The sequence below is a fragment of the Bipolaris maydis genome (genome assembly GCF_028858645.1).
Source record: "Bipolaris maydis strain C4 unplaced genomic scaffold PSV08scaffold_10, whole genome shotgun sequence".
NCBI lineage: Eukaryota > Fungi > Ascomycota > Dothideomycetes > Pleosporales > Pleosporaceae > Bipolaris > Bipolaris maydis.
Window position 1 is genome coordinate 379,558 of NW_027093866.1, and position 19,345 is coordinate 398,902.

Sequence of the window (19,345 nt, forward strand, 5' to 3'; positions counted from 1 at the left end):
TGCAAGAGCGCCCGTGCAGTTTTGCGACGCGCTCTGCATCGGCCTGACGCGCTTTCACATGACCGTGAACATCTTTGCCTTGTCCATGTTGCCTCTCTTAGATGGAAGTACACAAAACTCAAAGGCATGATGCGGGTGTTGTGCGTGGCAGAGAAGCCATCCATTGCAAAGGCAGTCGCAGGCCATCTCGGTGGGCAAGCCCGAGCTGTGAGTTGTGCACCCATCATCAGGCTTCTTGAGGCAGACGGCTGATATTACCTACCAGGAAAGCGTTCGGGGCATCCAATGGGTCAAGAACTACAAGTTTGATTTTCGCTTCAGCAACTGGGGCCAGTGTTCTGTCACTTTTACCTGTGTTGCTGGGCACATTGTCGCCCAGGATTTTACCGACAGATATAAAAAATGGCACTCATGCCAGCCGGTCTCTCTATTCGAAGCACCGATTGTGTCTGGAATAGCAGAGGTGGGTGGCGGGACCGTCGTTTCACCAGTCTCCACTGACCAGTAACCAGGACAAGAAAGCGGTGGCGAGCAACATTGAAACCCAGGCGAGGTACGCGTCAATTCTCTTCATATGGACCGACTGTGACCGCGAGGGCGAGCACATTGGGACCGAGATCCGCGACATTGCACTCAAGGCAAATCCAAACATGCAAGTGTGGCGAGCACGTTTCAGCAATATCGAGCGAGCGTCTGTATTACCTTGTTTCCGCACACAGGCAAATTGATTAATTTGTTTTAGACATGTCATTCAAGCGTCACAGAATCCAATCCGTCTGGATGAGGCACAGGCGCAGGCCGTCTCGGCACGGATTGAGCTGGATCTGCGACTGGGAGCCGCATTTACGCGAATGCAGACGCTAGCGCTCCAGAACATGATCCCCCAGCAAGGCGAAGAGCGAGGCAAGCTAATCAGCTATGGCTCTTGCCAGTTCCCGACTCTGGGGTTCGTGGTAGACCGCTATCTGCGAGTACGCAACTTTGTTCCAGAGCCATTCTGGTACATCAAGGTGGCACACGAAAAGGACGGCATTGACGTCAAGTTCAATTGGCGGCGGGGCCACTTGTTTGACCGCATGGCCGTCATTCTCATCATGGAACGCTGTCTGCTTTCCAAGACTGCAACTGTGACGAAGATGGCAAAGAAAGCTAGCAAGAAGTGGAAGCCGCTGCCTCTGACCACTGTTGAGCTACAAAAGAATGGGAGCAGATTTCTTCGCATGACGTCGCAGGACGTGATGAAGGTGGCCGAGGAGTTGTATACCAAAGGCTGGATCAGCTACCCGCGCACGGAAACGGACCAGTTTGATCGCGGCATGGACCTGCGAACGCTTGTGGGGCGGCAGACTCAAGATGGGCGCTGGGGGCCATTTGCACAGAATCTGATGAATGGCGGATTTCAGCAGCCTCGCTCGGGGCGTAACAACGACAAGGCCCATCCTCCCATTCACCCAGTCAACTATGTGGCACCTACACAGCTCAACGAGCGGGAACGTGCAGTGTATGAATTTGTGGTTCGCCGTTTCCTCGCTTGCTGCTCCGAGGACGCTGTTGGTGAGGCTACAGACATTGAAATTGAGTATGGAGGGGAGGTGTTCCATGCGCACGGCCTGCGGGTCATTGCAAGAAACTACCTAGACGTGTACCCATATGACAAATGGGAGAGCAGTCAGGCGTTGCCACAGTATGCTGTAGGAGAAGAGCTTAAGCCGACCGAGGTGAACATGGTTGATGGTCAGACGACGGCGCCAAGCTACCTTACGGAGCCCGAATTGATCGCACTGATGGACGCCAACGGAATTGGTACGGATGCAACCATGGCCGAGCACATTGCCAAAATCAAGGAACGCGAGTATGTGATTGCACGGCCCAAAGGTGGTGGGGGCGCCGGTGCTAGTGATGGAAATGGTGCAGCAGCAGGCAGAGGGCGAGGGCGAGGGCGAGGGCGAGGTGGTGGGCGAGGTGGAGGGCGTGGAGGGCGAGGCGGCGCAGCAACAGGACAAGGCGGGGGAGGGAACACGGGCGGAGTTCAGGAGTTTATCCCGACGACGCTGGGGGTTGCGCTCATCGAGGGGTACGACAATGTGGGGTTTGAGACGAGCCTGAGCAAGCCGTTTCTCCGTAAGCAGGTAAGTAATGGGGTTGCTGATGCACGTGGGGTGGTGTATGGCAAAGGCGCAAGAGGCTCGCTAACCAAACGCGGCAGATGGAGGAGCAGATGAAGGCGATATGCGAGGGCCGCAGCACACGCAACGACGTTGTTCAACAAAACCTGGATCAATATCGGGCAGTGTTCAACCGCACGGTGCAGCAGATCAACGTGCTGAAATCGGTACGTGTCGAGGTTTGTTTGTTATTATTGTCTGGGGCCAAGATTGTCATGTGTAGTGGGATGGCTAACGTAATGCGTCGTCGCTAGGCCATCACCAAGTATGTCGTCAACGCGAATCACGGCTGAGGGCTTGTCCACGCGGGGCAGGGTGTCGCAGTGCTCACGTCACGCCTCGGGCTACGGGGCATGTTGGGCCATGGGGCATTGTTGGTGCGTTGGGGGACGAATGTCTTGCAGGGCGAGCCTGTCGGACAAACACGTGTATCGAGGCTGCTGCTACGGAGTTTTGTCGCCTCGCCCTGCGCACAGCGAAGTCGGACCTTTTTGGCGGCGGCGTGACGACCCCCGCGGTACGATAACGCCAATGGGGGGTTGTGGGCGCGAGACATGCAAAGACGGATGGCGCAGCGTGAGGAGCCGATATGGAGGGTTGCTGATATGGGCCTTGGAATCGGCTGCGAACGGGTCACGACAAAGCCCACGTCGGAGCATGGCGGCAGCGCGTGGTGGGGAGAGGGCACGTCGGCTGGTGGGCAGCATGTACAAGTACTTACAAGTCGCGGGTGCGTGGACAGACATGTAGGGCATGGGCGTCAGTCGGTGCTAAGGCGTGTTGCGTAGTGTTGCCCTGCTTCTGCGCACCGAGTCCCTGCTTGTGGGCGAGGGGCCAATTCCCATGGTTTCCATGACGGCTGCGAGAGGCGAGGGCGTGGTGGGAGCCAGCCAGTCGCTTCCGGGCCAATCAGCGGGCGGACAGGGGGCGCGCCGGCCGTCGCTTCCCGCCGGGGGGGTTGTCAGATGCACCTGTGTTCCTTGGTTGCAGCGGCCCTGGGGGACGGCCAGCGAGAGCGAGGGCCTTATCATGGCGTAGTCCCTGCCTGCCATGTCGAAGACTCATGACACATCGCACACTCGAATATTCAACCCTTCTGCTGCTCTGCTGCTCTGCTGCCTCTGCTGCTCACCATCCAAGCCGCTCTCCCTCGTCCCCTGCACGCTCCGCATCCTGCGCTGCTGCTGCCCGAACACGCTATCGGCTTCGTCCCGACACCGACTCGCTGATCCCCATCGCCGATCGCTAAGACGTCTCGGAACGGCCATAGTGATAGAGTCGAGCTCCACAGCTGCATCCGCCTACAACAACACACCGCCAGCACCTTTTTTGTCCCTTTGTCGCCTAGTCCTGTGTCGCGTAAGGCACTTCTATCACCGTCTTAAATTTGGTGCCTCAAAATTCACCTCCTGCCCCCTACCCACCTTGCTCTCGAGACCAGAGAGCCCATATCCGAGACTCCCAGGTATGTCTACTACCAACCACTCCATGCGAGCATACATACATGCCCGCCTGCACGCGGCTGCAGGTCCCACAGGTTCCCCTGCTAACTCGCCCTGGCTCGCCAGTCCCCAGGATTCTGCTTCCAGTGCGCCTTCCTGAGCAACCCGCGCTTTGACTCACCCAAAGTCAGCCCCTGCCTCGCAACTACAACCATGGCTGCCGCTGCTCCCAAGCCCGTGTCCAACATTGCCATGGCCTTTGGGCGAAAGGACAGTGGACATGCTACCTCTACCGGCACTCTGCCTACGCCCCCTAGCTCCATTTCTCCCACGCTGCCTGCACACAAGCGACGCCCCATGCCTGTGGCTGGGCGCGTCCATACACCAGACGATGAGTCTATGGAAATAGACCTTCAGGACGCGGTCGAGCACGCGGCGGCCCAGGACCAGCCCTCTGCTCTTTCCAAGGAGGCGCTGGCCGGCCTGGACGCGACGCGCCAAATCACCGCGCTGATGCTGGCCAAGCACCACCTGCCAGACATTCTCGTCGGCCACGGCGCAATGCCCATTCGCGAGATGATGGCCCATTTGACCCATGCTGTGCCTGGCTTCTCGGGACTCCCCCCAGCAAAGGCCCGCAGGCTAGTCGTAGCCGCGCTGGAACACCGCGCGGGCGGCGGCCTCCACGGCGAGGTCAAGTTTGAAAAGGTCGGCTGGGGGCGCTGGAGCGTGGCAGGCTCTGGCGCAAAGGCCCGGGGAGTACCCATCGGTGGCAAGCGCTCTGGAAATGGGCAGACTCCGCCGGATAGCGTCGATAGTACAGGAGGTAGTCTGCAAATACCGAGGCTGCGGCACGAACCTGACGTGTACGCCGGTAGCTGGAATGCGGGCTCGTGGTCACCCCACCGACAGGATGACGACGAAGAGATGGCGGACCAGATGTCGCTGGACGACTCTGAGGGCAGTACCGACTCTGATTCGGCCTCGGACATGGAGCTGGAAGAAGAGTTGAATGACGACACGGATCAGGAAGACTGGGCGACCATGGGGCCTGAAGCTCTTCGCGAGACCCGCTGCGGTCCGCGCCGAGAACACCGTGACTACAACTATCTAAGCCGAACTCAGACGAGCAACCCGCGCTACCGGAATCCATCCGCCCAGGCCCACTCTCTGCCTCAGCACTCGCTCGCGCGCACTCAAACGCCCGCCACTTTGCATCACCAATCTTTCCTTGCTCCTCACCATGCATCCCGCGGTAATCACGCCGTGAACGCGGGCTCTTCCCTCACGACTGTTTTCAATGCATCCTCTACTACTAGTCCTCTTACCGGTTCCGGCGCTGAGCGTGACGCCATCGAAGCCCTCATCGCAATGGGTTCCATGTAGAATTCCTCCGCTCACCCACATACCCCACGGACCATGACGCCTTTACGAGTTATTTACATTCAACATTCAACATTCAACATTCATCGTCTATTTTTTTCTACCCAAGCTGCCTGCAGGCGCAGCCAGTAACATATACATCCTCATCAACATCATCAGCACCACTGCTATATACATACATACATAAAGATCAGATACGAAATGGGGTTGGCTTTTTTTTGGGAAAGGAAAGGGAAGGAGTGAGGAGTAGGAGGAGAGACTATTACTACTGGGCTTAGATTACCTTGGCATATAACTCGAACTAGTTCTCGCCTTTGCATTTGGGTTCAGGGAACAATGCAATGGGGAACGATCCGTCAAGTGCTGATGTGGATCATGTGGACAAAACCTCTTTTTTTTGGTTTCGTGTTCTGGTTGTTCTTGTTTTTTTTTTTCGAGGGTGAAGGGCGCGGGCTGCTTTTGTGGGCAAATTCGGTACCAAACGCATTGGTCTTTTTTTTTTCGCCCTGCGGGTATTATTTTTGTATATACCGGGACCTTTGTGGGCCTTACTTACCACTCTACTCTTTTTTTTTTAATCACACGCAGAAACTTTAGATGAGATATTAATGACGCTGGTCACGGCGGACGGGGCTTTTTTTTTTGTAAGGACATGGGAGACGGAAGGGGAAATGAATAATACGTTTAATCTGGGCCACTTTGTTTGTATATGCCCAACATGTATTTGTATGTGATGCTCATGGCCACAAAGGAGAGAGAAAGCATTCTTTACTCGACCAGACCACTATCAAAGACGACCTTGGCCCTGCCTCTAGCGCCCGCCTCGACCGCGCCCAAAATGCCACTGACCACGTCTTTCCCGAAAAACGCAACGCCAAGCTCCTGACTCGTGAACCAACTCGCGCGATCCAAATTGCCGGAGCCCAGCACGACAACCTCGTCATCTACACTGAGCATTTTAAAATGCGACTGCTGGGCCTCGCCGGCCTCGTCGCCCCTGGGCTTCCTGCCGCCGAGTGGCGTCCAATACGAGACGACGAGGCGTCCCGGGTGGCCGGCCGCAATGGCCGACTCTTCATCGATCAAGCGCTGGCGCTCAGACGACAAGGCGCGGTACCGGCGTATCAGCTTCCTGATGCACCGTGCCGTCGTGGTGCCCGCGGTGACGAGTTGCTCGAGGATCATGAGGCGCTTGCTCGTCAGGATCCGCACGTCGATGCCGCGGGCGAGGGCGCGGACGAGGGCGGAGAGGACGGGCGGCGACGTCAGGTTGGGGGTTTGAATTGTGATTTTGCGCTCGGCTTTCGACAAGAGGGTGAGGATGAAGAGGTTTAGCGGGGTTGGCGGGGCGGAGAGGAGCGAGGAGGAGGTGAGGGGGGAGAAGGTTGGGTTGCGGTGGTGGGGGCTGGGCAGGAAGATTGTGGGGGTTTCGGGGGCGGAGAGGGTAAGGTGGGATTTTAGGGAGGGGGTTTGTTTGGGTTGGGGGAGAGGGGGGTTTGAGGAGGTGGAGGAAGAGGTGGATGGGGGGATGGGCGAGGCGTCGTCTGTTTTGCGTTCCCAGAATGAGCGGTAGAATTTTAGGAATTGCATAACGATGGGGCCGGTGAGGGTGATGGCGCCTTCGAACCACTCTTCCCAGCTTATGTTGCAGCTGGGGAGTACGGCGGTTTTGCGGTCCACGATGATGAATTTGGGGTGCATGACGCTGAAGGGAAGGAGGAAGATGGATTTGATTTCCAGGTTGAGGCCGTGGAGTTCTGAAGGGTCGGGGAGGCCGAGCTTCTTTACCCATGTCGAGGGTGGATATGTCTGACCAGTGACGCCTTGGCTGTGGAAGAGCTTCTGGAAGATGGAGCTAGAGGAAAAACAAAGTCGGACTCTGATCTTTTGCGTTCCCCGGATTATGGCCTTGGTTGATAGTTTTCTTAGCACGCTGTTGAGAGTGTCCAAGCTGGCTGATCGGGCCCAGAAACAGGTTACGAGAATGAGCTCGTGATCGGCTGATTCCAGAAGGGGAGCAAGAGATTCATAGATGGATGACCCGGTCCCGGTCATGAATGTGTCGATATTCGATGTAGTGATGAGAGACCGGGGATATCGGGCATAGTAACTTGGATCGTCACTTGCATTGCTGGGTGCAGCGGCATCGAGAGCCGATATGAAGGGTTCGTTGAAATGAGACACAGATGGAGACGAGGCCGCTGGTGCCATGTCTATGTGTGAGGATAGAAGTGCTGGAAGTGAGTCTGAATTCTTGAAGCCATGACGTTGAGCTCGTCGCGACCGCCAATGCATGTCTGACGCGTCGGGTCTAGGCTGAATACGGGTGCTGTCACTGGTCAGTGCGTGCAACAGTTCATCACCCAATGCAACACCCCACAAAAATGAGCGCCTACCAAAAAATGAAGCTGTATTCATGATTTAATGTTTTGAGTGCTGTTTCAATATCTGAAGTAGCTAGACACAGAAACATTTTCAGGAACAAGGTGCAGCAGTCAATGAGGGTGAAGGTTTCAAGAACGCTTCTTCAGCACTAGAACGTAAAAACGCCTTACGTAGTACTGCGAACAGCTCCGAGATCGAAGATGAAGCAGTCTTCATGCTGAATTGTTCCTCGGTAATCAGATGTCTCTTTTGATTATGAAGCTGTAGACTACCATCAAAACGTTACTATCGCGAGGCTTCTTGGCGGAGTACATTGATGACCGTATACTGGATTTCTATCTACTTGTATTTGCTGGATAACCCCACGTTACGCTCGTGGTAGCTTTAGCGGACATTTTACCGTGGTGATGCTTCCAAAATCGGATATTAACCCAGCTATAGGTGGGCTCTGATTCTGCAAAATCCGGTACATACTTTCTTACCGTAGATCTAGAAAGTGGTAGCCCGCGCTTCAACATTTCTTCCGTGTATTTTCCTAGCTAAGCCACTTGCAGTGGACTACGTAATTGCAGTTTTTTTTGCAATAGGGTGTAGATGCAGTATGTGGTGGATTGTTTGGAGAGGGAAGCGTCGGGGTGGTGTTTAGTAGTGAGCTTTGTTTAGTGTGAACACAAGATTTGTGATGTGGTGAGGTAGATGGGGGAGAAGATTATGATACGCGCCAGTTAGGTATGAAGACACGTAATAGGTTGGGGGTTTGTGGGATCTTAGTGCGGTGCTATGTGGTGGGACCGATAATGGCAAGGGTGATATTTGGGCCCGGTATAATGGGGGAACGTGGTTACTTTCGCTGCAGAGGGTCGAGTGATGGATTAAGTGGGATATATACGTAGTATAGTCTGGGTTTCACAATGCTGAAGAGGTTTTGGGAAACGTTCAACATGTACGCGCCGGAGTTATTTGATAAGTTTGTTCGACGGAGATTGTGTGCTAATCTGGAAATATGCAGTAGTGCCACTCGAGGTATGGATTGTTTTTGATATGTTTATGCTTATTTTGTTCTCAAGCAAATGGCGTGGTTTAGGATAGAAGCATGATAGGAAAACACCAACAAGATGCCCGCGCGAGTCTCATTGAAAGTGTCTTCCATAAAGTCCATCCTCGGGGCCAAAGAAAACCCCGGGTCTGGGTCAATGCTATGAGACATTCTCTTGCTCGTATTAACTTCGGGTATGGTTTTCCAGCCCAGTTGAGACGGAGACTTGAGGTGTGATTGCAGCCCCAATCGGCAGTTGGGCATTAGCACATGCCGGGTGGTAGTGGGTGGCAAGTGGTCTCGTCCCGATCGATTCAACGCTATTCTCAAGAAATGGGCATTTGGGGATATCGCTTGCACGACTCTCGTCAGCCTCATCCCATTTTCGGTGTTGTGGCTTTGACACAGTACGAACGAAGCTGTACTAGTAAGCTTAGCCGCACCCATTCCTACTATGTCAGTGACGATGTTGGGATAGGGGTAACGAACCAGGGGGGCAATCCAGGCATCTCAAACGCAAGCCTCCAAAGGTCCAGGCACCGCTATTCCTCAGCTATGGTCAGCTATTCTCAGCTACAATGGCATTTGAATCATGTGGGGACATGTTCGGGCGGTCGAGGCTGGAGGGCTAGGCGGCATGTAAGGAAGAGGCTTTATTGGTGGCGTTACTACTGTACCCTGGAGACTGGTCGCCTTTACCGAAGCGAGCGGAGCAATGTCCTTCGCCCTCTCCGACCCAGATTTCAAAGTCTGTGCAAGATCTAGATGTAAGGCAAGTGTGGATTGTCTCAACACCATCTTCTCGTACTCACATGTGCGTGTGTCGTCGCCTACAGGACATACAGGGGTATGGGCCGGGGTGTAGGGGTCGCTAATTTGACTGGACCCTTGTATGATGCATCGCATGTGAAAACATGCAATATAGTTTGGCATGGGTTTATACCTAGACCTCATCTTTAACTATACCAGATTTACGTTTACTACATTCAATGATTGATCAGTATGCCTCGACTGATTATGGTTGTTGCTGTTTGTGGATTGAACTGGCAGGTAGCTCTAAGTCTCACCGCTAAGGCTGAGCCCAGATCAGATACCCCTCTTCACCCAACTACTTTTGTTTGTGACACCCCAGATCTCGCTATACCTTGACCAAAACCGCCAATTATGGCAATGAAGGCGTCGGGCTGGTGCCATGTCCGAGGGATCCCGCCGCTAGTCGGCATCTCCGCCAGCCACAACTCGGCTCTCCTCTCCTACGAAATCTCAGTAAGGAAAAGAAACAGTGATTTGGCTTTGGGCACATTAACGGTGTCGTATGTTACTGCTCTGATTGGTGATTTTCAATAGGTGATTGGCTTCTTACCGCCTTATCACACCGGGCCTACCTGTAAAATCAACTTTGAGCGTGCAGGTGCACAGCTGTCTTGAAAAAGCATTATCGTATGCACGGACGTAAGTAGTGCAGCCGTTTCCTTTCAAACCATTCCTGACTCGTCATTCCTTCCATCCTCCTGCAACATAGTGTCGTGTGAGTAGAATTATAGATTTCAATGCCATCTATATCTCGCCACGTATATAACGCTATGCCTCTACTCCTCTCTTACTTGCTTTTGTATCAGTGTGCTGTCCACCTTCTCACCTACCGATGAGAATATACCAAGAAAGTCATTAATTCTTACTATCTCTTGGTGTGAAGATTCAACGACTTGTTCATTTATACCTGCCGTCTCCTCCTCCGCTCGCTTCCAGTACTACAGCATATCTTTTTGCTATCTGAGGACGACATCACCCCCTTTTACTATAAGAAGAACAACTGTCACTATGCCCCATTCCACTGAACAAAAACCGAGGAAACTCGTTCTATGCTTTGATGGCACGGGAAACGTCTTTAATGGCAACACCTCGGACACCAACATAGTCAAACTCTTCGACAAATTTGACAGAAGGGACCCTATGCAGTACCACTACTACCAAAGTAAGCAACCTCTAAACTTTCCGTAGTGCTATACTGACCAGACATCCAACTCTACAGCTGGTATTGGCACATACAATGTCGATGGAGGCCCTATTAATAAGACCTTCTTGGGGTCTATCCGCTCAAAAATCTCCAAAACCATAGACAGTGGCTTTGCCACAACCTTTGACGCTCACGTCATTGCAGGCTATCGCTTCATCATGCGGTACTACAAGGAGGGTGATAAGATCTACATTTTCGGCTTCTCGAGGGGTGCTTTTACTGCCCGCTTCCTTGCACGCATGATTTACAGAGTTGGTCTACTCTCTGAGGGTAACGAAGAAATGGTCCCTTTCGCATATGATCTCTACCAGGATTACGAGAAGGGAAAGTTGGAAGTCCCCGACCAGGAGCGAAGGGATTCTCCGCCTACCACAGGATCATCCAATGGATGCCACGAAACCGACCCTCTCATCAACAGTGGCTCTGACATGCACGAATGCTCGGAACCTGATGAGCAACAACTCAGAAAGAATAAACTCAATGCATTCAAAGCGACATTCTGTCGTTCAGAGGGCGTAGAAGCATCGGGCATTAAAGTGCACTTCTTAGGCATGTTTGACTGCGTCAGTAGTGTTGCCGTCTTGGACAGCCCATTTGGAAAAGCTCCCAAAGCCGTCTCAGTTGCGGGAACTGCCCGTCATGTTCGCCATGCCGTCGCTGTCGACGAGCACCGTGTTAAGTTCAAAGCTGCTTTGCTTCACCAAGACAAATCCCACCCTCACACTACCGATGAAGATGTAAAGGAAGTTTGGTTCCCCGGCAATCACGGCGATGTCGGTGGAGGATGGCCAGCTGCGCAATCCGCAACGACCGAGAAGCCCAAGGACGATAGAAGCTGGTGGCGCAGAATCTTCACATCGTGGAAGGACCCGAACGCATCCAACCCTGGTACTGATCCCTATCAAATGAGTGACGTGCCCCTTGCTTGGATGATCCGTGAATTGGAAATCATTGGTGAACAGGAACCAGAAGCAGCGATTGCATGGAACAAGAGGAAGGACGGATTTAAGAAACATTTCTTTATGAAGCGGAATCAGGCTTACGATGGCCCAATGCACGACACCCTCAAGGTCTCAGGTGGCTCATCACTATTCAAGGTCATCCTCTGGAATTTCATGGGTAAGTCACACCCATGCTTCGAGTTTGCGCTGAGTTAACAAGTCTGAACAGAATATCTACCAATTCGACGCTGGGAATTGAAATTGAAAGGTTCGGGACATGAGTGGGCTTATATCGCATGGCCTTTTAACATGGGATCGGCACGAGACATTCCCGACGGCGCACTCTTACACGACTCTCTTCTCAGGCGACTTACAACTCATGCCAACTACCGACCATCCAACAACCGAGGCGGCAAATCAGCTGCCTGTCTGGATCCCAAGAAGTTTATTCTCAAAGACGAAGATACGGGTGTGGTCAAAAAATCGGCAACTGACATCGCTGAGCCTGTTGGCATTCATAGCATTTACACACTTGGGACAGATGGACTAAACGGCAAGGGACTCCTACGCGTGTAAAATAGGCCTTTTTTTTCTTTGCTAAATTGTTAAACTAATAGGATTAAATCCCACACAAGTCCACTATGCCCATCTCTTGCTAGTAGCATTACCGCCCCCAATAATATTTACGTCCGGCGGTCCCACAAGCGCCAAATTCTCAATCCCCGCAACTCCATACAAGGCCGCCGCATTCGTACTAACCCACGTCGCCTCATCAACCGCACTCAGCACATCACTGCCATCGATTCTAACCGCTTTCCACGGCGCATTAGGTGCAAGACCATCTTTGCTTCCATCGCCCAAGAACTCGGACCACACGCGCGGCACAAGCGTAGCATTGTTCCTGTGGTGAGCAACATACGCCGTGAACCGCGAGTGACCCTGCTTCAAATTCAGATTTCCAAAGTCATTGCCGTACCGCGCCTTCTGCTCCGCCTTGCTCGCACCATAGTAGTAGCAGTAGTCCAGGAACGCGTCGAAAAACGGCTTGGTCAAGTTGCGTTGTTCGGGGCCGAAGTGGTCGATGAGCTGATCGATGGTTTCGAGGACGCCAAAAACGCCAGAGAGATGGGATACAGTGATTTGGCCTGTGTTGTTCAAATCAGTGGGAGGAGGCGCCCATTCGCCAGTTAGGCTGTTGTAAAAGGCCTCGCCGGTTACAAACCCGTTCTTTAGCTTGGGATACGAAGTAATGGCTTTGACGAGCTTGTTGTACGAGTCCTGCCAGCGGGGTCCGCGGCGCTCCCACTCAATGAGGTAGGCTTGCGCGATGCCGGCCCAGTCAGTGCCGAAGTTGAGGAAAAGTGCAGTGGGGTCCGGGTTGTAAATGATGCTTGGGTCGCGGACTTTGCGTCTGGCGTCTACGCGGAGGAAGGCTTGGTCTGCGTCGAGGACTTCGCGGACAAGGTCGCCTGTTCGCTCGTCGCCGCCGGAGATGTAGAAGAAGGTTTTTCGGTATACTGGCGTCGAGATACGGGCTTGTTTGGCACTGTCGCTCCAGTGCTGGACGCCGTGCCGTGTACCGAGGCCGGTGAAGTTGCCGATGTGGTATGAATCAACCTCGCCACCGTGGCGCACTTGATCGTGAGCGATGCGGTAGGCATGAGCACTTCCAGTACGGAGGAAGTAGTCCCAGAAGAAGAGATCTGGTGATAGCTCCGAGTTGTCCCAGGCGTACCCGCCAATGTCGTATCGCCACTGATGGCGGTCGTCGTCATAGGTGTGCATTATATCGCCATGATCAAGGAAACCATACCAGCGCCTTTGCTCGATTTGGTCTTTGTAGTAATCGATGAGAAAATCCATGTTCTTCTCAATGGTTTGTCCTTGGGCAGAGTTGACTGCGCCTGGAACGCCCCAATAGGATCCGAGTGCTTTGGTGGCAGCCATGTATTTAGGCTCTGGAATGAGTACTGGCGGGTTATTCGTAAATTTAGTGAGCACGGAGAGTTTATCAGCCGAGGGTGTGGTATCGAAAGCATAGATGTACAACTCGTTGGTGCGCGCAATACCTACTGGACTGTCGTAACCTGATTCCCAGTCCTCGTAGGTGATTTCAAGAGCATCAAGCTGCTTCTTGTAAGTATCCTGGCCAAGCCCGTCGTGGTACGGGCGGAGGTCCAAAGGCCCTGCTTGCGGGCTGTACAGCCACATAGTGATCGATCCTGTATCTGTGGCAGCATTGGAGATGTCCAGGCTAGTCGGATACTTTTTCCAGAAATCGCGTAGGCCAACAGCAAGACCGCCAGAAGTTGCACCACCAAGATAAGCAAGACCTCCGGATCTCGTTCCGTCTGGGATTTTTACCCAACTCTGACCTGCCTTTGTGCGTTTCTTTAAGTTGAAGCCATCTGAAGAGAGTTGAGTGAGACGGTAATCACTCCATGTCGGGATCCATTGTAAACGGGTGGTCACACGCTGGTCCCAAGTCGAAGGGTCCGGAAGTTTTGTGCCGTTGAATTGCGCTGTTCTGATATCTTGGCCTGGATCACGGCGGAGACCCGTGATGCCCTTGACTGCTTCATGTAAAATTCCACCATCGACACCGGCGATACGAATGTGCCGATCGTAGAATTCTTCTTCAGCCAGAGGCACATCGAATCGGATGCCTACGCCGGAAATGAAATCGCTGTACATGTTGCCATCATAGATAATCGTATGGATGATGCGAATCGCTTCAGAGTTTGCATAAAGGTAGAAGCGCACAGCAAACGGAAGCCAGTCCTTATGGCCACCATCTCCATTTATGGTGTGAACACCATTAACTGTGACCAGCGTACGGGCTGCGTTTCCCTCAGATACAGTAACGTTAGAGATTTTGCTGGTAAAGCTAAAGTAGTCGACACCAATAGGTTTGCCGTCGTCGTCATCATCCGGGGTACCAGTTTGTGATCGCAATACAAGATGACCATTTTTCCCAACAGTTTTCCCATTGGATATGATGCTAGAAACAAGCACGTTGCCTGATCTCGGGAATGCTGCAGTGATTTTTCCATTATCGACTACAATTTCGTCATCGGAGTCGCTGACTTGAATACCGTCGCCACGCTTCGAAGAACGAGATGAGGATGAATCGCCTGAACTTGTTGCTGTGATAGTATATTGATCGAGAGGAGAATTGCTGGCCCCTAAGGCATGCCCGGTCCATTTCAAGCTGCCATCAGGCCAATACGCAGTGACCCATGACTGAAGGCTCACATCGCCATCGATTGTGAAGGTTGTTTTATTTGCAGGGTGCTGTCCGCGAGGCCAAGGTACGCCAAATGTAGTTCCATCCAAGTATCCGGGTGTATCGTCAATCCAACTAACTGTCACAGAGCTGGTTTGTGCGAGCGTGTAGCTGAAAAGGCCAGCTAGGCCGACAACAGCTCTTCTCATTTTGAGACAGAAAAAAGAATGGAAGCAGTCGCAACCAACTAAAAAGCCTGACCTGATTCATTTTGGCATGAAACACCAGTGATATGTATCCAGATCTTCCATCCGTTTACCCGGCTTCGTGCTCCTTCCACCGAGCAAACTTGTACAAACAACCGGTCGACCATGACGTTTGGGGTAGCCTAACCGGTTATCAATCTGCACGCAAGAACCTATACTTGTGGTGTGCTTCAAAGACACTTACTTAAAATCGCCTGGCGCCAGCTCGGCAAACCAGGGACGCCAGTGTAAACGAGGCTTGGAAGGGGATCTTCATGCATACACGGTAAAGTGGGGTTTTTCCGTACATTACCCTCGGGTTAGAGGGGACCGATGTTTTGTTGTAGTAGAAAAGACACTATGGACTATACTGGAAGGTAGCAAAGCTTACAACTCTCCCATCGCAACGCTTTGATATTCTGTTCGGCCCGGAGTATCGCAACCAAAGCACTTGACAGCTGATGCGCTTCTTCGCTCTGCGCATTGGTTGACCATTGTGTAGCGGTTATTTGCTGTTGCACTGACAATAATCTCGGCGCTATTTAGGGGTATTCAGCTCTAGTGTAAACTGTCCAACTCTTTGGACGATGACATGATCAACGTTATGCGCGACCAGAAGCACGCCACCAATAGACCCATAAATAACCCCGCCACATAAATCTACCCATTCATGCTGACCTAAGGTGATCCCCGAAGCGTCATGTCTTCCCGGTTCTCAGAAGGAAACTTTTGACCCCTCTTGTGACGCAGAAGGCAATTGGTGGGATTGCTATGGCTATGAACACGGTCACGACACACAGTCGCTGGTCACACAATGTCAGCTTCGCAATTCTCGGTGCAGTAATGAGAAACGTGACGACGAATGTGCGGAGTATCATGGCAACTCCCCCAATGAGCAAGTTGATATAGAAATACCATCGTTATGTGGTGTTGGAGGCAAGGGCGCTGCCAATCAAGGCCCCATGACAATAAAAGTTCCGAAGATGGCGCCCATTAGGCGGCTCATTACTGGGTACCGACTCAGTGGCACCGTACGAATTATTGCGAAGAAATATCGACCTAAGTCGTGTCAGACTCGAATTAGACAGAGAGCGCACTCAACGAGTCTCCGAGGATGCTGGATGCCCCTGCCCCTGCCCCTGCTTGTTCACGATGAAAGCGACCAATTCGGAAGCAGTTCCGCAAAAGACCAAGCTTAACTTGAATAAGGAGACTTTTATGGGCAGAACGAATTAGACAAAGTATCTGGAGAAGGTATTTCTGATAATGAAGCCGTGGCCAATGCTAACATTATTGAGGGTATCCTTTTGATCTTGAAGTCCTTGTACTGTAGTGCTTGGTACACAACGGTTGTGTTGCGAACAAGACAAAATACGTCAAGTCTTCAGAGAAAAATATACTTCAGATGCCTCTATCGAGCTTTCATTTAATTCGCTAGCAACACATAGTAAATTGAATACTTAACATATTTCATCTTTAAAATTCAACCCCGAGAAACGACAGGGGATGTCTTTTAGGTATCCCTACGCATCCCGCCAACAAAAGTTTCTGATCTCTTATTTATTCTGCAACTTGTTCGCTCCTCACTATTGTTATGGCCGTTTTTTTTTTGAAATCATGGTGACGGGGATTTGAGAAAGATTTGAATGCGCATCCTTTCGCTCGTGTGAGCTACCTGTTCAAACTGGAAAGAAAATAATCAGCAGCTAAGCTTCAAATGCAAACAATCGCTTACAGCTGTCTCAGTCTTAGCTTTCATCTAAACCATCTCTCTTTCAACGTATCAGAGACTACTAAACGTACACGATGTGTTTTCAGTAGTGGTGCGCACTCGTATGTATAGCAAATATTAGCTCTCATGCACAAAAGTCGATCCTGACCCTGCATCTAGGTAATCAGTACATACTTGTTACCATGAATTCACCAGTTCACCATCCCTCGCTTACCTAATAACAACGAAGTATATCTTCCTATTTGTCTCTTTACAATGCATGTCTATTGGTAGAAAATGCAGAGCTAACAAAGTAAGATCACATCCATGGCTCCTACACATACTCAATCTGGATGAATCATTTTTCTTCTCATTCAATAACTATCTAAATGTCTCTTTTGGCACATTTATCCAACGACTCAATGGATTAAACACTACGTATTCATTCAAACACACATTAGCACGTGTACTATGTGTCATGATGCTGCAACAACTTCGCCAAACAACGACAAAAAGCAAACTACATTTATAAAAAGTAAACAAAAATAGAAAGCAAAGGTATTCCTTATCAATAGAACAAACCTGGCGAGAACATAGCTATAATGGTCGATATGTACTTTCATACTGAAAACCTGCTACTTCGCTTTACGATGCTCGCGCCCAGCATAACGTAAGGACTTGGCTAAGCATCAATGTATCTCACGTTACGTACACATCTTGTTGCGTTTCTGTGGTTCTTGAGAGCGGGGTAAACGCAGTGTGCGGCTCCGAATAGAAGCCTTTGTACGGCGCTACTAAGGGGACGCCGCTGGAAAGAACGACATCATACCGAGTAAACAACAATTCCAGTGCGTTCCATGACAAGGATGTCATGCAACCGATCTAACCGGAAAATCAACATAACCGGCCATTGCCTACAAGGACGAACTATCAACACTATACAAACTATTTATTGCAACGTTCTTACTTCTATGAAACGTATTCACAGTTCAAAACGCAGACTTAAAGTCTACTCTCTTGGAACTGTGAAACATTGATTTACGCTACCTTGAGCTACAGCTGCCTAAGAAGCAACAATTAGTAATTTGGCTATATTTTTCGGTAGTTTCGCACTGTTGAGACCGGCCGCCAGTTTCCGGTTTTATTCGGCCGAACCGATTCGGATGATGTAATCCTGCGTCTCCACTACACTCCCCGCATACTAGTAAAAGTTGACATGAAACGTAAAAATTGCAAATAAAAGATTCCTTCAGTCTTCTCATGTTACTCTAAAGCTCTCAATCAGCATCGCATTGACCCAAACTACCTTGTTACCACACTTACCGAATTTAAGCAATCTATTTATCCGTTATACGTACAAAATCTCCTACAACAACTAGGCTGTTTCAAAAGGCTTCAATAATCATGTCTCTACCTTCAACTTTCCAGGGCGCCGAAGTGCCTGAGCCAAAAGCCCAGCTATCCATTGCGCAACGCAGCCTATCTGATCTGAAACCCAACGAAGTAGCTGTCAAGGTCACTGCCACGGCTATCAACCCCGTTGATTACAAGATACGCGATTACGCCGTTTTCATACAGAAATACCCTGCAGTCCTCGGTTCTGATGCAGCAGGTGTAGTAGCCGCTGTCGGTTCTGAGGTCAAAGACTTGCAGGTCGGCGAGCGTGTGTTCTTCCAAGGTATCATTGGAAACTACGAATCATCTACTTTCCAGCAGTATTGCAAGATGCCAGCTGAGCTATTGTCGAAAACACCCGACAACATCAGCGATGATGAAGCCGCGGGTATCATGCTGGCAACCGTAGCTGTTACGACTGCCTTTTACTCCGAATCAGGGCACAGCATGACACCACCGTGGCAGGAAGGCGGTCAAAGCGTTGGAAAGGGAAAGTCCCTAGTCATCATTGGCGGTGCGTCTTCTGTGGGACAATATGCCATTCAAATGGCTCGTCTATCAGGATTTGAGCGTATCGTCACAAATGCCAGTTCCAGCAACCATGAGTTTCTCAAAAAGATTGGGGCCCATGTCGTTTTGGATCGTTCAGAGTCCACTCCGGATGCGCTTCTCGAAGCAACGGGAGGACTCCCCTTCGAATTTGTCTTCGATGCAATTTCCAGCCCCGCTACACAGAAGCTTGCGGTACAGGTTCTGCAGAAAGCAAAGGTGTCTGGAGGCCATGTAGTCATCGTCCAACAACCCGATCCTGAAGCCAAGGCACTAGGTCAGAGTGAAGAGCCCCACATTGAAATCAAGCCTGTTATGGGCTTGGGAAGCTCTCCACAACTACGACATTTGAGTGAGCCTCTTGCCAAATCTCTGGGCGGACCCAATGGGTACATTGCGCAGGGTTTGTTTACTCCGAACCGGCCGCACGTGGTTTCTGGAGGGCTTGCCGGACTTGAGGAGGCCTTTGCTTTGAGTAAGAGCGGAGTATCTGGTAAAAAGCTTGTCATTCGTCCCCATGAAACGAACTGATTTAGGTTGTTTGCTTCCTTGATCTGAACTTAGTACATGCCCATGCAAGAGATTTGATTATGGCCCTAATCAAAAAATTAGTAGTATATGACCGATCAAATGAAGTATTTATCGTTTCCCTTATTCTACAAATTATGGTATTGTATCCAGTCCTTAGGGAAGCGCACCAGCATACATGCATACACAACTTTCCTAATCTATTGATCCTTTGCGGATCGCCCCCAATTTTGGCTGCCCAATGCTTGTGAAAATTTCAAGGGGAGGGGTGGGATAAAGTATCGACTGGTCCAAATGGAGCTTCGAAACTACCGTCATGATG

General features: G+C 51.2%; 5 protein-coding genes across 5 annotated transcripts; 3 read left to right on the top strand and 2 right to left on the bottom strand.

Annotated features, from left to right (window-relative positions):
- Window positions 1–126: 126 nt before the first annotated feature.
- PSV08DRAFT_377324 (DNA topoisomerase) lies at window positions 127–5,091 on the top strand (the record flags this gene model as incomplete). Its single annotated transcript, XM_014227982.2, has 8 exons — window positions 127–207; window positions 266–463; window positions 513–691; window positions 743–2,129; window positions 2,207–2,332; window positions 2,420–2,430; window positions 2,916–3,011; window positions 3,799–5,091. The coding sequence occupies 8 exons, from the start codon at window positions 127–129 to the stop codon at window positions 4,991–4,993; spliced, it is 3,273 nt and encodes a 1,090-aa protein (XP_014083457.2). The 3' UTR covers window positions 4,994–5,091.
- A 667-nt stretch (window positions 5,092–5,758) lies between these two features.
- On the bottom strand, window positions 5,759–7,201 carry PSV08DRAFT_363669 (uncharacterized protein; the record flags this gene model as incomplete). The annotated part of the gene is made up of 1 exon (XM_014227979.1): window positions 5,759–7,201. The coding sequence occupies one exon, from the start codon at window positions 7,199–7,201 to the stop codon at window positions 5,759–5,761; it is 1,443 nt and encodes a 480-aa protein (XP_014083454.1).
- A 2,818-nt stretch (window positions 7,202–10,019) lies between these two features.
- PSV08DRAFT_363670 (uncharacterized protein) lies at window positions 10,020–12,015 on the top strand. Its single transcript, XM_014227978.2, has 3 exons — window positions 10,020–10,386; window positions 10,444–11,547; window positions 11,599–12,015. Exons 1-3 carry the CDS (start codon window positions 10,233–10,235, stop codon window positions 11,943–11,945), a joined length of 1,605 nt encoding a protein of 534 aa, XP_014083453.1. The 5' UTR covers window positions 10,020–10,232; the 3' UTR covers window positions 11,946–12,015.
- Window positions 11,597–14,804, bottom strand: PSV08DRAFT_377337 (uncharacterized protein; the record flags this gene model as incomplete). Its single annotated transcript, XM_014227977.2, has 1 exon — window positions 11,597–14,804. One exon carries the CDS (start codon window positions 14,802–14,804, stop codon window positions 12,009–12,011), a length of 2,796 nt encoding a protein of 931 aa, XP_014083452.1. The 3' UTR covers window positions 11,597–12,008.
- Window positions 14,805–17,803: 2,999 nt separating this feature from the next.
- Window positions 17,804–19,149, top strand: PSV08DRAFT_312222 (chaperonin 10-like protein). The gene has a single exon (XM_066092655.1). It carries the CDS (start codon window positions 17,956–17,958, stop codon window positions 19,024–19,026), a length of 1,071 nt encoding a protein of 356 aa, XP_065948775.1. The 5' UTR covers window positions 17,804–17,955; the 3' UTR covers window positions 19,027–19,149.
- The last annotated feature ends 196 nt before the right edge of the window (window positions 19,150–19,345 follow it).

Excerpts from the sequence above, each read along its gene's own strand:
- PSV08DRAFT_363670 (XM_014227978.2), top strand. The coding sequence starts at position 10,233 with ATGCCCCATTCCACTGAACAAAAACCGAGGAAACTCGTTCTATGCTTT. Across the intron at positions 10,387-10,443 it reads GCAGTACCACTACTACCAAA|CTGGTATTGGCACATACAAT; the intron begins GTAAGCAACCTC and ends CCAACTCTACAG. Across the intron at positions 11,548-11,598 it reads CATCCTCTGGAATTTCATGG|AATATCTACCAATTCGACGC; the intron begins GTAAGTCACACC and ends AAGTCTGAACAG.
- PSV08DRAFT_312222 (XM_066092655.1), top strand. The coding sequence starts at position 17,956 with ATGTCTCTACCTTCAACTTTCCAGGGCGCCGAAGTGCCTGAGCCAAAA.